At 49.2% G+C, this 17,189-nt stretch overlaps 3 protein-coding genes across 3 annotated transcripts; 1 reads left to right on the top strand and 2 right to left on the bottom strand.

Moving 5' to 3' along the window:
* Positions 1-10,421: 10,421 nt before the first annotated feature.
* Positions 10,422-11,567, bottom strand: MAM_04695 (uncharacterized protein; the record flags this gene model as incomplete). Its single annotated transcript, XM_040823493.1, has 1 exon — positions 10,422-11,567. The coding sequence occupies one exon, from the start codon at positions 11,565-11,567 to the stop codon at positions 10,422-10,424; it is 1,146 nt and encodes a 381-aa protein (XP_040678746.1).
* Positions 11,568-13,120: 1,553 nt separating this feature from the next.
* MAM_04694 (Microsomal signal peptidase 12kDa subunit) lies at positions 13,121-13,548 on the bottom strand (the record flags this gene model as incomplete). The annotated part of the gene is made up of 3 exons (XM_040823492.1): positions 13,121-13,282; positions 13,339-13,398; positions 13,498-13,548. The coding sequence occupies 3 exons, from the start codon at positions 13,546-13,548 to the stop codon at positions 13,121-13,123; spliced, it is 273 nt and encodes a 90-aa protein (XP_040678745.1).
* Positions 13,549-14,693: 1,145 nt separating this feature from the next.
* Positions 14,694-16,584, top strand: MAM_04693 (CorA family metal ion transporter; the record flags this gene model as incomplete). Its single annotated transcript, XM_040823491.1, has 2 exons — positions 14,694-15,940; positions 16,005-16,584. 2 exons carry the CDS (start codon positions 14,694-14,696, stop codon positions 16,582-16,584), a joined length of 1,827 nt encoding a protein of 608 aa, XP_040678744.1.
* Positions 16,585-17,189: the final 605 nt, after the last annotated feature.

Raw genomic sequence — 17,189 nt, 5'->3', positions numbered from 1 at the left:
CGCAGCAAAGAATAAAAAAAAGGGAGGAAGAGAGAGCGCGCTCTGGTGGGGACAAGCAAGGACTTGCTTGCCAAGGGCCGGGGAAGACAAGACGGAGAGAACCCATCGCCAGATGGTATTAAGGAGTAAAACTTTTGCTCGCAAAGCCTTGATCCTGACATCCTGGGCGCTGCTTCAACAGCGCATGTTTCCTGCTCTCCACACAGGGGGGGGGGGGGGGGGGTGGTGAGAACAAACACAGCAAGCAGGTTGTACGTAAAGTGCACGAGCAAGGTCATCGTCAGATGCCAACATGGGTAAACTGACGGTGAGTTAAAATGCCGTGTCGGATTAAAAGGTCTCATCAAATTCCCTCATGATAATGTTATTTTGTTCACCTAGGTTCAACTGATCATGCACAGCTAGTTTTCATTTGCAGGGCTTGCCATCGGGGTACGGAACATATTCCCATGTTCGTTGCCTATCATGCCTTTGCGCCAAGGCCTTAAAGACGTGCGGCCCGGAAGCCTAATGGCAAAGTCCTTCCCGATCGACACAGCTAATGATTATACAACATAGATCATTCGATGGCTTTCGTACGATTGACTAGTTTCCTGCCGCCATGCCTCCCTCCCATTTTTGACGCGCCCCCCCGACTAGGCCTGGCCGGGCCGTTCTACACCATTTGAACGAGGAGAGACGAGCTAAATTTATGACAAGAGTGACTCTAGAGCCAACGGGTTGGATCCACAGACCTGGAGTTACATGTAAAAACGACTATGCCAGAGTCAACCTGGATGCATCCAGATACGTCAGGTATTATTCCGCATGCCATTGACTGCCGCAACCCTTACGAGGGCTTGCTATTGCTGCCCTGTTGGTCGAAGACAGTGAGAGCGAGGTACGTGGTCACCGTCCTCCCAGGTAAGCCAAAATTGCCATGTGGCAGCTTGCATATGCTATACGAAGGAGTTCAGCACCAGACATCTACCGCCTACAACCTACTTTACTGTAGTACTTGGTAGGTACTAGGCAGGTCATTTGATAGAGCTCAAGGTGCTACTTGTCGACCGCTTTCGGGTTGGCCCGTGTGCTACCCCCGTGTCGAAGACACCATAGTTAATAAGGGTTGCGGCAGTCATTGAGGACGCAACAACCAGAAAGGTTCTCAGTGCCTGCCCAGGCATTTGCAAGACTACTCCGTGCCTACCTACCAGCCTGCGTTACTCCCTAGCAGGCCCCTAATGCATGCAAGGCACACGCTCCAAGGCGCCCCAGTATCTTTTCCATCCAGGTTATTGGGTCCTTTGCAGCCCCCAATTCCAACCCTCTCCACAATAATGCACGCAGGAACCGATCGTGCATGAAGAATTTTAAGTCTGTACTGATGGACCCACACAACCACAGCACCACCACGTCGTCAGAGTGGTCAGCGATGCAGACTGCGACCGACCATGACCTGTTGGAGACAATTCGGTCAAGTGGAAATCAAGATGAATTGCATAGTAATGCCGGTTTCGCAGTCCTCCTCTGCCATTTCTTTGTTCCACTGCGGAGCCACTTGCCATGCGTAGCCGACTACATATACCGCCGTGAAGCTATTGTATGTACGATGGAGTAGGATATTCCTGGGGGCTTCATGCACAGTAGTTTCATCTCCGCGGCAGGGACCCTCACGGCGTGCTCAATATGCCGGACTCGGGGAAACAGAATGCAATTCGCCATCTCCATCAACACCACGCAATGTATTCAAAGGTAATGGATGCTCTTTCACAGATGCCAATCAAGACACCCTACGGCCGCAGAAAGAGCCACGGCTAGCAATGCCTACTTTTGTCCGTGTTCACATATCTCTTCTCCTTGAGGAGAACAGGTAATCCGCCCAGTGGGACATGCCACGGCACTATGTTTTTGTTCATGTTTGTTCCACACGCAGTGAGTTGATGCGGAGTGATGCCGCCGGTGAACCGGTTGCCTGCCTTTAAGTGCATGTAGGTCTGTCGGTCTCGAGACCGCGGCCCTCTATCGCCACTGTGGTTGGTTGACATTGACCCTGGTCTGCACACGTGTTAGCGTGCGTCGAAACCCTGCATCCCGGCAGCCACCAACCATGCCAGCTGAATCTTACAACAAACCCGGCCGGTGATTCACCAGACTGCTTGACCAATTCCAAACACGGGCCAGGATACGCGGCTAGGATCAAATTGATTGTACATACTCCGTACATATGAACGGACCTATCGTTGGAAACAAAACAGCCACTACACACAATTCAGACCCTGAAAGTTTAGCCAGGAGTGACATAGCAAGGCGGGCCTAGAGCCAATAAGACATGAGTTTTACAGAGAGCATATAGAACAAGGAAGTACTTTATATTTTCTGATGGAATCTCTCACCAGGGTAAGTCACTGATTACTTCTCTGTGATTGAAATATATTTACAGTTGGTTATTCAACAATTGCTGCCCACTAGCTCCCTTGAGTGATGGACAGAATGTCGAGACGTCTTTGTCAATTCTGGGCGCCACGGCGTGCATACAAACTCCCCAACCCAAGGCAGGCACCTAAACCGACCGGGATTTCTCACAATAAAAGGCTCGCAGAATTGTGCAGGCCGCAATTCCAACCAAAGAGACATCTTCAACACTAGTACAAGTATATCACTGCAGGGTAGGTTGGTTTTTCTCATCTGAAGCGCTTAGCATGTTGCACATGCTCACATAAAGTGAGCCGATAGACGTTGTTTGTTTTGTTCCCGGTTATGAAATAAGATGCCGCCCGATGCTCACCTTGATATGGAATACATTGACAGTGCCGAACTGTGTCCCGAAGCAGGCCCTGAATCAACTCATTGCCTTGCCTCTGGTTCTTTTAATGGAGACGGGACGATGTCGCATACCCGACCGACCCTGTCGGGGAGGGCCGGTGGAGCACGAGGATGCCTCCCATGTGCCCACGATCTGGCGTCTGGCCACGGGTTGCAAGATGGAAGAGCTTGCCTTGGTGGATAGCGTGGCAAAGCATACATCACATGGTCATTTTCATGTGATGGCGTCCTACCGACATGTCCCTATTCGCGACGTGGAGCAATACACCCCTTTCCCTGTACGAACAAAAAAGCGCTGGATTAGGGGTTCTAGCCAAAACCACGAAAACCATTTGTAGTAAGAGGCCCCCCCCCGTGTAGCGTGTATAAGAAATGATATTTTAGTAATAGAAGTGCCTACTGCAAGATGTCTAGCAGTTAGCCTTGTTTCTCCCGATGCCTGGCTGTCAGACGGCTAGTTATCCAGGTGGTTGTGGCGACGGATGGACACTGGGCACGCCTACCATTGCAGTCTCGAAATACGGAGTACAGCCGATGCTGAAATCCGGAAAAGCCGTGCTTCCAACCTCCAACAGACGTCCCACTCGCTTGCGCAAATTATGACAACAGACAGCGATTTTTCTCTCACGCAGCCAAGCACAGACATGGAACAAAGAATGGGGCGATACTAAGTAAGTTGTAGGTACCTACAAATACAATTACGCATGGTCTCTATTACTCCTGCGAGTGTGGTCGAAACTGATCCAAGCTTCACGCCCTCCCTGGTTGTGCTGCACCAGACGTCTTCCCCTCTGGCACCTCCCGCCAGACACCAAACAAAACCGGCCAGGATCTGCAACCGTGACTCCAAGATTTATTGTCCAAAACTTGGCCATCATGGAGCAACAGAGTTTAGCGGACCGTCAAGGCCCACCTCCATCTGGCCCACCCCGAAGATGGGCCCCATATTCCTGATCCCACTTTCTCATTCCACCACCGCACACACACTCTCTCGCTCCCTGCTCGTGCTGCAACTCGGGCACACATCTGCACGGTCCTTAAAAATATCATCTAGCACGCAGGCTCAACTACATACAGTGTCAGTATATCGGTACTAAGACGCCTGAGGGCCTTGGTCGCTTCTTAAGATGCCAAGGTCCTTAAGATCCAGCTGCGGCCGCCTGCCCCCCCCTGGATGCTGGCCCTCCGTCGGTGTTTGTTGTTTTCGGGGGCGGCTTCGGGAAGGAGACGCGCTCATGTACTTTGACATGGGAGTTGTAGGACGAAGAGACCATCCGGGTCGATGTATCTTGGACTGCACGACCCCGAATCGGTCCGCCGTTCTGAGCAGAACCTGAGGTGGTGGCGCCGGCTACCAATCCAGATCATCAGTTCTCGTACGATTTCCCACTCCTCTGTTACTCTAAATGGTCGATCAGTCTAGATAGACTAGCTGTCTGTTCCTCGGGATTCATCATTCCACTCAGGGCCAATAAGACTTATTATCGCCCCAGCTTGAACGGTTCATCGCGTCCAATATTTCTAGTTGCCTTGATAGATGGAAATGGCTTCTTGGAGCGAGGTCTGTGTCTGTCTCGTCTCCGGAGTGAAGTACTTTGTATTTGATCACCAACGCAGACGGTGAAAAGGGAACCTGGACGCCATTTTCAGTCAAGTTGATACCAATGGGCTGCATCTATCCATTAGTAGAACTAATTGCAACCAGTCAATTCCCCTTACATTGTGCAATACGTATTTCAGGCCTGGTCCACAACAGGAGGAAAGACTGGCAAACTGGGTTAAGACAACATTCCCCCCCACGAAGGCGGTAGTAGACGATAATGATAATGCATGCTGGCAGTTGGGCAAGTGATGCTCAAACAAACTTGATCCATGCTTGTTTCTCTCCCGACACACGGACAGTATTGTTATATTTCGCGGCTAGTATTCCGATGTCTTGTCTTGCCGTTTTTAGCAGTCCGCCTGTTCCCCCTTCCGTCTGAATGCCCCATTCACATGCATGCATGCACGCTGACCTGGACCCGTCGCACACATTGGGACATGTTGTCCCTGGCTTGTTCCCTTTATGCGCCACAACGGAGTCTCACCCCAATAGCCGTCGGCAATCTCCATCATGAAAACTCGTGCAGCCAATTCCAGATGTCCAATGCATGCGGTGCTGAAGATGACCCTGCGCGTGCGCTGGATCCACAGCCCGTGTGTCGGACACGCCGTCCTAGTCCATGTCTGGTACGTAGTCCCAGAACATTTTCATGGCATTTCAAAGTGTTTGTGGAAGAACCAGGGATTCTCGTCTGGCAAATAACGTCGTCCAGGGACATGCATGGGGATTGGTATCGTGCCTTGGAAAACATTCATGTCGACAGGGCCATTTTCTCGTCCAGAAGCACGAACAGGTATGACAACCCCGCATTCCCAATTGCGACAAATGATTTTTTTTTGCTTCGAAGCCCTGTCTGTCATCACACGGCCCCTGTCGAGTTGTTAATATCAAAAGTATTCTAAGACGTGTAGCACACATATCCTTCCCATCCTCCCGTGATCTGGGGTGAACGGGAGCTTGGAGTTTTGCGCTAGTTCTGCATGGTACCGACTTACCAGGCACTCTCGGAGAAGTTAGCACTGCCAACATATGCCCACGCAACTTTACCGTTTGTACCTGCTGCTGGGCTGGTCTTGTGTCTCACCAAGATGATTTTGGTGTGCATTAGTAAGCCATCCCGGGTACTGACACAATCGTGCATCAACTCGGTGGGAAATGTCGGGGCGCGCCACCATTTCTCTTGTAAGCATATAGTTCCGGCCGCCTGGTTGGCAGAGGGTCAATTAACCATTACACGACGCTTTGAAGACGTTTGTCTACTGACATTCCGCCCTCCTCGGCTTTTGGTGACAGTCTCGTGAGTTGGGAAATAAATTCTGAAATTATGCTGGAGTTCAGAACGAGCAGAGCTCCGACTTGAACCGATTCCGACATGTTCTATTTTTGAGCCGCGTAGTCCATCATGCCCTGGCATTCGTTAGAAACCTGCACTATTCAACACAGCATTTAGGTTAGCTGTTTAGGCTCAACCTACCCTGACAAGCGCGGTAAATTGCATGGACTAGTTCGTATTTTATAGACCCCAGAGAGGCACACTATGCAGATGTTTAGTATATGCTTGTCCCTCAGAGGGGTGTTAATGCACACACAGCTATGTCGACCTCAACAGGGTGATTCGTGGCTAAGCCAAGAGCTGATATAGTAGTCGCCAGTCCGAAATACCCTGGGTATGACCCGTTATTTTCTACATATGAGGTTCCGATGAGAGTGCTAACGAACCAGTCTGAGAAAGATACTCGCTGTGGTGGCTTCCGGGTCTAGTTACCGCTTATTAGTGATGTAACTTTCCCATGATGCCTTGGAGACGGACATGGAATAGACAAAACCGAAGTTGTCTGTTTCAGAGAAGTCGTATTTTGACAAGCTGTCAATCATGCTGTTGTCAACACCTAGGACCCGGAGGTAATGTTGTAGTTGGGTAAAAAACATCGTTGTCGAAGCTAGGTCGTTTGCGGCCTTGAGAGGCAGGTCAATTAGGAACACCATCTGTGTGTCTGTTAGTCCCGAGAAGATAAAGTATGGTAGCACAGTAGCCATTCTGGAAGGGACGTAAATTTTCCAATACACCTGTCTCACCCCAATCGTATGGGACTAAGTTGCCTGTAGAGATAGCTATCCGCAAGTAGTTTGGATACTTGAGGATCTGTAGTTTTGAATGCATGGATCCAGGGCCACACATAGGCGGAAAGCAGAACCTGCCGTTCTGGGGGGCATTATTGCGCATTTTCTGCTTCTATGATCTTGTCAGCGCAGGGTAACTCCAAAACGTACACCAGATGGCTCCCGCTCGTCCGCTCGTGAACTGACCTCGGTTTCATCAGACGCAAAAGCCGCCAGTAATATTTTGGTACGTGAGACATCAATTTTAGACAGTAGCCAAGCCTCATCCCATTGAAATGAGGAGAACAGGGCAAGCACAAGCTTATCTCTTTGAAGCACTTCCTCTATCTTGATGTCGTCGGGCGACCTATTGCACCCACGAGCCCATGTCCGTTTCACCGTGCCCCTCGGAAAGGGTACCGTAGTCTTAGGTACTGTATGGTTCGTCGCTGACAGTGCCAGTCTTTTCGAACCTGGGGGTTCCAGAGCATTTTCCCCATCACATATAACACGCGCCCGCTTGGTAGCAATTCTTGCGAGTCGTTCCTCTTCCATTTTCTTCCTGTCGAGGGAGCCCAGACTAAACGGCGTTCTAGGCTGTGGTATATCGGAGTGCCGTGTCAAGGCCTCGTTTTTCTGACCAGCCTGGTCTTGAAGTGACAGAGCAACATCATAATTGAGCTGATCGTTCTTCGACTCTTCCTGGGTGGCCATGATTCTAATAAATAGTCAAGAACCGTCAAACAAAGGGGGGATAGCAGACTAGTGTGTGTGCTTTCAAAGGAGAGGGGATGCTCAGTAGAGCTGACGGCATATCATTACGTGAATCCATCTTTCGAGCTTACCTTGGCACGATGGTGAAGATTGCGAAGTGCAGACGCGTTGATGTTTCAGACGCGAGCGATCACGTGATAACGTGTCCCTATGTCGTACTTTCTGCACAAGGAAGCCAGGTGCTCTGGAGGTGTTCGATGCTTTCGTCTGCTTGAGTTATGCGCGGGAAGATCGTCAGATACGATTGCAATTGTTCAACGCTCTCCAGGGGCTGAGGCTTGAGACACGGCAGAGGTCGGAGCGTTGAAAAATTGCAATCGTATCCGAAAACAACCGCGGTCCTTGATCCACACAGTCAGTTCTTTGCAGAGCTGGTCAACTGGTTGGTAAAGTGGCCCTAACTTCTGACCCAGAAGTAAAAAACGATGCGACCTAGATCCAGGTGGTAAGTCAATGACGTACACGCTGGAAAGCACATCCACAGTGACCAATACACACATACTAAGTACTTAACTTAAGTAAGGAGTCCTGAGCTTGCACCATCAGAACTTCTGCGCATCTCAGCTCGGGTACTTTCTGGCATTATTTGGTCGCTAATACGGGGACAGTTGCGGCATAAAAAGTGTCCGAAATTCTATACGATTCAACTATTTCCAGGTACATGGCACCATCTTGCGATGGCGAAGTCTGCACATGACAAGGTGCAACACGTCGCCATAGTCGGGGGCGGCGCAGCAGGTATGGTGAGTACTTCAAGTCCCGGGTAGCGAGAGGTGCACAAGATTCCCGTTGTATTCTTGTATCTCCAAGCAAGTAATGCTAAATATGTGGAGACAGGCTTGCGCGGCAACATTGGCCAATCACCCAGAGAGATATAAAGTGACAATACTTGAGAGAAACGAAGTGCTAGGTGGGCAAGCTACCTCAATACCTCTTGATGAGTCCAAATATGGCGCTAGTTGGATGAACAACGGTGTGCAGGGTGGATCGAAGGTATGTTGCGGATCGGTGTCAGTTGAAGAATTATTGAAGCTGACAAATGATACGAGCTGAAGATATTCAAACACACATTCAACTTCTTCAATGAACAAGGGTTTCCACCCGAAGAAGTACAACTACAAGTGTCGTTTGGCAAAGGTCAGGATGGGTTCTGGACCAACGTGTTTCCTAGTATTCTGGTGCAGCGATACGCCTCTGATATTCGGCGATTCGGACTATTCCTCACAGTCGTTAAATGGGCACTTCCGATCATTGGGATTATTCCCATCTCGATCATGCTGCGAATTTTTCTCTTCAAGAAGGACTTTGGCGACAAAATGGTGTACCCATTGATTGCTCTGTTTCTAGGCACAGGGAATCAAACCGCGAACGTTCCATGTGGTATTGTTGAGCGGCTATTTGACGACCCAAACATGAAACTCTGGGACTATGACAACAATACCTTACTTCCAAATCTGCCAACAATGTACACGTTTGACAACTTGCACCGATTCTACGAAACTTGGGGGAAATACTTAGATGGCCGAGGCGTCAATATTCGAACACGGTCTGAAGTGTGCACGGTTCTGTCCAGATCCGAAAAAGGAATTAAGCTCCGTATCAAGGACCATCGTAATGGGGCCGTCACAGACGAAGGATTTGATGACCTTGTGCTCTGCACATTAGCGGATGAGAGTCTCAGGATACTCGGTAAGGAGGCGTCGAGGCGTGAAAGATTCGTCTTAGGGGGGGCTTCGTTTTACAACGACGTGACAGTCACACACAGCGACAAAGCATATTTCGACAAATATTACGAGACTGAATTCCAGCAGCAACTTTGTGCAGTACCGAACACCGAAAGCCAAAGGCAACAGATATCCTTTGCAAGTGGATCTGCCGATTCCAAAGGTTTCCGGCCAATGTATTATACGCACACGTATAATCACAATCCTCGACTCATCGAAATGTCTTTCAATTGCAGCAACTACCAGCATCAACTTGTGAAAGGGCGAGTCAGAGGAAGCGGCCGCTTCAAGCCTGTGTACCAAACCATCTTCCTAGATCAAAATCAAGAGAGCCTTTGGACAATAAACGAAATAAACGAGGCAGAAATCATCAAGCGCAACAGATGGCATCAACTTGGTCACAGGTGGCAACACTACCTTCGAGTCGTCCCCGGTATGATGTTTCTCAACGGAAGAAATAGTACGCTTTTTGCTGGATCATGGACTCTTGTTGTACGTTACCAACTTTCTCATTGGTCATCTTCCTCGAAGATTGACCACTTCATTTAACTTCATCTGCATCCTCCAATATTATATGTGACGACGAGATGCTAACCTAGGAGCAATCCAACAGAATATGCACGAGCTGGCATGCGTGAGTGGAATTGCGGCAGCATATCGTCTTGGCGCGGAATATACGAAGTTCGATGAATTTGCAACCAATTTCTTCGCAAAATATCTTCTGTTGTCACATGGTATGGTATTTTCCAGGGAAGAACGAAATCGGAGCCGACGCAGCACATAGAGGCAACGCAAAACATAACCACGGGGCGAGCAGCCGTCGCAAATAGTCTTGGAATGGAGTAAGTCATGTAATGTTGATGCTATGTGAGGTTTCGTGTCGTTTGATTCCTCACATCGCTTAGAGTTGAAAACAGTAAATACTGTTGCTGCTATCCGTTATATGTGAAGAGTCATTACAAATGTCGCCAGTTATGTGCACAGTCGCAATGTAATTTGTGGGACTGACGTAGGTTGACTCATGGTCATCTATATGTCAATAAATGACCAAACTAAGCTCAAGTTATAGCTATGTTCCCGCATATAACCTACAACCAACTCCCCGAGGCGGCGCCCCAAAGTCTTCACGCTCTCGTAATTGACGGATGTCAAAAATACTTCTCACAGTTGTCATTCCTTCGTCCACGCAAACATGGTAACAAAGACGGATTCAAAGTTGTCTTGCGAACCAGATAAAAAGTATCTGTAGGCCAATAGTAATATGCAAAGCCTTCATTGTGGACAAAGTCGCCACAAAAAAAAAAAAGAAATTTCCCTCCTACAACTCCGGGTTCTGAGATCTACCCAAAGTCCTGGATAGCAAAAATTGACTATGAACCATATAAACTCAGTACCAGTCTGGTGATAATAAAATATCATCTCGAAAAAAAAGCACGGCTCCCAGAGTCCGACCCTGGGGTCATATCTACTTTCAAAATCCGCCGAAGATCATTTTCCATTTCCTCAATGTTGTCTGCGCGAACAGTCTTCGGCCCAGACTCAGTGCCAGTTGACATTGAAGGATTCGCGCTGGCTACGGTCTGCTGTATAAATTTGGTTTCAGTAGCAGTTCGCAAGGGACCAGTAGAGATTAAAGGTTTGCTGCCAAAAAGAAACTTCTTTAATGCTTCTGCCGGATCTTCGACTGGCTCGGACTCGTTGAGGTAACCAGCGGTCTGGCCAGTGCTGCGAGGAGTGTTACTATTTGAGACAGACCGAGCAGCTTTGATTCGTTCTTGGTACGGGGTTGAGAATGCTGGACCAAGCGGTTTGCCTGGTGTGCCATCCAGTTCCAAAAAATCAATGCCACCTGCTTGTTGCCGGAAACAAGTCCGTCTTTGATGCGGCAGACTTGACGGCTTTGGAAGCCCTCCGATGTTACTCGGTTGCGAATGTTGCGGCGACTGAGAAGTACTGGAAGAGTGACTTGGAAGATTCTCTCGAAAATTTCTCTCTTTTTCTTCCCTGTGCGCGCGAAACATGAAGTCTAGCGGTGACTCACTCATCTTAGGCACTGATGATGGTCGAAAAGGTGTAGGTATATCCCCATCAGTTGGGGGTGGTGATGGTTCTTGGAGCGCCCCTTTGCCCGGTGCAGCGGGCGATCCGCTTGAGGACTTGGAGAGGAAGCTTGGAATGGGCAGAGCAGATGGTGCAGGAGATGCATGGAAAGTAGCACCCGCAAATGCGGTATTGATGCCCGGTTTGATCGAAACGGATCGTTGCGGAGGGGTTTGGCGACCGTACCGTGTCGGGTCGGGAGACAGAGGAACATTTTTTGAATTCGCCTTATTCTTTGCCCTACTTTTGCTATTCGAATGCTGCGATGAAGGAAAGTCGGTGTCCGGAGTAGAAGTCTCGCCCGTCTTGTTTGGTGTTTTCGGCATATGAGGCCGCGGAGTTTCCAGCACAGCAACATCGTTTTCAGACGCATATGCCTTATGAGCGGTTGACTTGGTGCTCTGTCTGCTATGTTTCCGACGGACAGGAGTTGTCGTTTGCTGTGAAGTTGTTTCGCTCATTGTGATTACGTCGACGCTAAAATATTGAGTATACCAAGAGGGAGAGATGCGGCTCGGCCATTCGCTGGCAACAGGCTCCCTTGCGCCTGTGTCACCAGAGACGAAATGAAAGAGCGATAGTGAAGAAGCAAGATTATGCCGCCAAGCAATGGGCACTGCGTATTTGACAATGTTCCCCAAGAGCATTGGAAGGAAGACCCTGGCAATGTTGTTCACTTCCGCAACACACCGCCCACCTACCCTGACAGATGGGTAGCAAAATAACCCGTACACTCATGCATACCAGTGGCGTTGCAAGCCTGCACGTTATTTTGCCACCCTTGGCCGAGCCTGAGACGACGAGCGGGGCTAGAACTCGGTGGCGGGGGACACCCGGTAGTTGCATATCCATACGTAAGCCAAAGTGGTTACCTGCATTACTATTTTGGTTTCTGCTGCCAGTCATCACAGGTTGTTCTCGTCAGACCCAATGCTGTATCAGGTATCAGGATTGTCTACAACAACTGAATAGCCACATCTATTTCTATTCAAAGCTTGGACAGCAGAAATTTCTCCTACATTATAATCTTGCTGTAGAAGATCAAGGTTGTGTCTAGTTCCGAGCCTGGGGCTCATGCGCTAACAAGGTAGTCGAGACACCTGACGGTCCCAGCTGTCCTTTATACTTGCGCCGTGACTCGAAAGTTACGGTGTGCGTACTTGCTCCTGCTAAAATGATTGTAGATATTACGTCGCGACGTTTGCTTCTACATCTCTCAGTTCGGGGACCAGTCTAGACTCTGATCATCTCAACTTCGTTTCATCTCAAAACTCCGAAACGAGTGCCCAAGTCACACAACATGGCGGATGTGGACATGAGCGACGCGCCTTCCACATCCAAAAAAGCAGAAATTGCGAACGGGAAAGGCCCTGAAGCCAAGAAAAAGTTCGAGGTTAAAAAGGCAAGCCATCTCTAGTCTGGAAACCTGTTTGAGTAATCGAGTAAGCCTAACTCTGGTTGCTCAATACGCAATAGTGGAACGCTGTTGCACTCTGGGCCTGGGATATCGTCGTTGATAACTGTGCGATTTGCCGTAATCACATCATGGACCTGTGTAAGTTACGTCTGATGCCTTTTGTCTCATAAGTCGAAATGTTTGTTTTTGACATTCGTGATAGGCATAGAGTGTCAAGCCAATCAAGCCTCCGCTACCAGCGAGGAGTGCACAGTGGCTTGGGGAATTTGCAACGTAAGAGCCCATATATCGCACCGAGCACGCAAGCTTCTAACGCGACAGCAGCATGCATTCCATTTCCACTGTATCTCCCGATGGCTCAAGGCTAGATCAGTCTGTCCCCTTGACAATCGTGACTGGGAATTTCAGAAGTATGGCCGTTAACGTGGAACGATGCCACAATCAACGAAGGAAGCGAATTCAGCATTACAGTCGAAGATACGGGATATCGAGATATACGTGGAAAATCGTAGTCTTTGTCAACTCATTACAAGAGTTCTGGAATCTTTCCTTGGTCTGTTATATCCATAGCTTTATGACAACATAGACCTGGCTAGTTTACTGCCAACCAGTGCCAGCAGGCAACCACTTCACAGGATTTTTGTTGTAGAAAGGCCACGGAGGGACAACAAGAATAAAGGTCAAGGCAGTTCCTCCTAACCCAGTGTACATAGCCTTCTGAATGTCCTGGTACAGGTACCCGATATTGAATGCCAGTAACTGGCGTAAAGATGCGTTAGCAAGAATGCAATCGATAGGAAAGAGCTACATCATACTGCAGATAAAGCCAGAAGCAAGGTGGCAACCCCTTCGGCACGTCTCTGTCCGTCGAAGTCCTGTGTGGTCCGCGTGTTAGAAACCAACAATTCGCAAAGATGGATGTGCACATTATGGAGCACGTCGCGCGGGGAACACTGGAGAACGGAATAACACACAATCTGCCCTTCTACGACGTCCCGGACTTTGTCTACAATTTCCTCGGCCATGGTGTATTTTGCTTAAAGGAGCTGCTGAAGCTAGCTATGACAGGAATCGCGTCGTCGGTAACGAAGTCAGGGATCGAGCAACGGGATACCAATACGTTGGGAAGAAGTCTCGCAAGATCAAGGTCTGTTTATCTGTTAGGTATCGATGTCAAAGTCGAACGCACAACGTACCTAGGTAGCATTTACTGGTTTGCAGGCTATGATGACCAGACAGAGATCATGTTTGGAACGGCCACGTCAAGACCTGCGAATGTGGTTGGTTGTCAGGTGTGGGTCTGCTGGAGGGCCAAAGGCAGCAGCACCAAGCACCAAGCGCCAAACTCGACCCCACGCGCAGCAAGTTCACCACAACCGTCCGGACCTAACCGGAACTGGTTCCGCGAATGGCCAGGTGGGCGTATGACCAAGCGACTAAGAGCGCCCCCCAGCAACAGTTAGCGGGAAAACGTAAATTTTCCCTCGTGGTCCTCACTTCAACCGACTACAGTGTTATTCTGCTTCTCGCAGGCGCCTTACGGTCGTCATTTTCGTCGGACTAGTCTCTCGATTACACGTAATTCAACGCTCACGGCAAATTGCATTACCCTCGTCGCAGCGAGTGTCGTTCGCATTCATTGTCAACTCGTTATCGCCAAGTATCTCGCGCAGACGACTCCAAAGTTCTTCTGTGGGAAGCTCCTCGAATACGCAAAGTCGTCATTACCTCTTTACAAACCTTCAAGTTGGCTCAACTCGCCGTAGCAGTCATACTCTCCTCTTCGCTTCTTGGGCCTGGATGCTGGGTCTATAGCGGAGTGAACAAGAAGCCTCCATAACTTGGGCTTTCTCTTTTCTAATTGTTAGCTTTCGACTACTCATCCACCAACATCTCCTACGTCTCTGGCTTGTAAATAGCCACGGCTTTGCTACTATATCACCTCTCGGCGCGCATATGCCGCGCCGAGTTGAGGACTACAAACTTTGCGATTTGTCTTGGCAAAGGCTGTCTGCCTTCTCACTCAATTATGATCAGTTACTCTTGAGCCGTGGTTCCGTTTATCGCTCTTGACCAAGCTTCTCGGACACTGCGACTGGCAACCTCTGTAGAAACAGGCCTATACTTGGGGCGGTATCTACACAAAGAGCACTACTACTAATCGTACGAAATGTCCGACCAAGATGGAATGGTCCCCGACACCGGGTATGATACACCTGTGCCTGAGCTTGACGACCATCGTCATGAGTCCAATGCGCCGCAACGGCTAGAGCGACCACGCCGAGGGACATTTGACTCTCTTTACGGCTCCCGTCAAGTTGATACCGACGCGGGACCTTTTACTCCGGACATCAGGGTTCGAGATTTCGAGGAAGCCATTGTAGATGAAGACGCTCTTGAGGTACCACAGATGGCTAAGCACAGTCGTCGGCTTACAGTTGAGACGACGAACGAGGGCAGATCTAATTCCCCCCCAAATTCGGTGAAAGCCTTCGCCCAAGCCCGACGACGTGAAAGAGATATGTCATTCTCGGAACCAAAGTGCGACCATGAAGAAGGGCATGGACGGGCCATGTCAATATCCAGTCGACGCAGCCACCGAAGCAGGGCTCGAACCGTAGAGAAGGATACGAGAAGTCTGTTGACAGATAAGGCTGCGGAGGAGGATGTCTGCTTCCCATTGCAGGACGGCCATAGAAACCACGACCTTCGAATCGACTTCGACTATTTGGAAAATTTCATCAATGCTGAAAGAGCTGCCCACTTGCACAGTCGACAGCTCCTCGCTGCATTCGAAGACTTACGAATTGACTCTACTGCTAGTCACCGAAACCAGCTACCCACAGTAGATGGCGACATCCTGGACATTCCGTCAGATGAATCTATACAGGAGAAGCGCCCTGCCGAAATCAACTCGAAGAGCACGTCACACCCAATCGATGGTAATCGTTTCAGCTTTTTCTCGTCGGCATGGGAGTCAACAATCCACGCCGCCGAAATGGGCGATCTCGTTCTCCCTGGGGAAGATATCAGGGGGCTCTTTGAGTTACCCCAAAATGAGGCAGATGGTGTCTGGTGGCTGAATGTGAATACAGCATCTAAAGAAGAAGTCCAAGGAATTTGCAAGGCATTTGGAGTCCACCCACTGACCATTGAAGATATCATTACCCAGGAAGCCCGAGAAAAGATCGAGCTCTTCCCGTCGTACTATTTTGCCTGCTTTCGATCATTTAACGTTGCTGAAGAGCCAGATGGTATTGAGTATGAGCCCTTCAACATATATGTTTTGGTATTCCGTGAAGGCACGCTCAGCTTCAGCTTCGCCCCAAACTCGCATGCGTCTCAAGTTCGCAAAAGAATTACAGCTCTCAAGGAGTACGTGTCTCTTAGCAGCGATTGGATATGCTATGCATTAATGTAGGTGCTCATCTTAAAGTTCTACTTGGCCACGGCAATTAGACTGACCAGCATTACCAAACAGTGATAATATTGTTGATTCCTTTGCACCTGCTATCCGCACTATCGAACTCGAAGCAGACGCTATTGAGGACGAGGTGTTTGTAATGCGCCAGGACGACTCGAGTTCGTTCCTTCGCTCCATAGGCCGTGTTCGAAAAAATTGCATGGCTTTAATGCGACTTCTTGGAGGTAAGGCTGATGTCCTGCGAGGGTTTACTAAGCGATGCAATGAAAATTACCAAGTTACACCGCACATGGACATTGGCATATACTTGGGCGATATTCAAGATCATGTTGTTACCATGGCAACAAATCTCGGCCACTTCGAGAAGATGCTGTCGCGAGCACACAGCAACTACCTGGCAACACTATCAATCAACAACATTTCACAAGGAACTGATACGAATCGTGTCTTGAGCAAGATAACGTTTCTTGCATCCGTTCTTGTGCCACTTAACCTCATAAGCGGTGTGTTTGGAATGAATGTTACAGTGCCTTTTCAGAGCACAGGCAGTCTCGCTGCGTTCTTCACTATTATTGGGATCATGGTATTCGTGTGCTCCATGATTCTGGGACTGGCTCGTTGGAAGAGGTACATATGATCTCATGTGCTTTGGTTCACTCGCTTTGTCACGTCACAATTGTGCAAATATGCAACCCGTTTCAACTATATGACGGCCCGCCTGTTGCAGCTCCAGGCGCATTGGACATCTGTTTTGGATAGTCCTGTCCTCTCATTTAATTAGACTGTTTTATCGGGTCCTTTGCATATTGTTGAATGAAGAATCCTCAATGGGCGAGCCTGCGACAAGGCTGCCGGGTATTTTCGAAAATATGTCATGTTCTTTCTCAGATAGTATCATATATCCAAACATCTGACGCCGAACTAGTCCGTACTCGCCAAGTTTACTCCTTGGTCCTCGTTCTCAACTCAACGTTCGGAAATCCACCCAAGGCCTTGGTTGCAAACATATCTCTACGACCAGAATATTTCCGCTGACCCCTTTGAGGGTAACAGAAATTCCCTGTTGGGTTGAATCGGCTCACCATGGCCTGAGACGGTCAAAGACGTAATTTTACCATTAGACAACCGCTTGGAACAGCGAGGATTGAGTGGTGGGGCACCGTTCTTCCTCCGATTGGCCCATCCCCAGCACCTCAGTGTCTACAACCGCGTTGCTGAAATTTCAAGGCATCCCCATCGCGA

The sequence above is a fragment of the Metarhizium album genome, assembly GCF_000804445.1.
Source record: "Metarhizium album ARSEF 1941 chromosome Unknown scaffold_10, whole genome shotgun sequence".
In the NCBI taxonomy this organism is placed as follows: Eukaryota; Fungi; Ascomycota; class Sordariomycetes; order Hypocreales; family Clavicipitaceae; genus Metarhizium; species Metarhizium album.
Note: the sequence above shows the minus strand (reverse complement) of the source record. Positions and strands in the feature narration are given on the sequence as shown.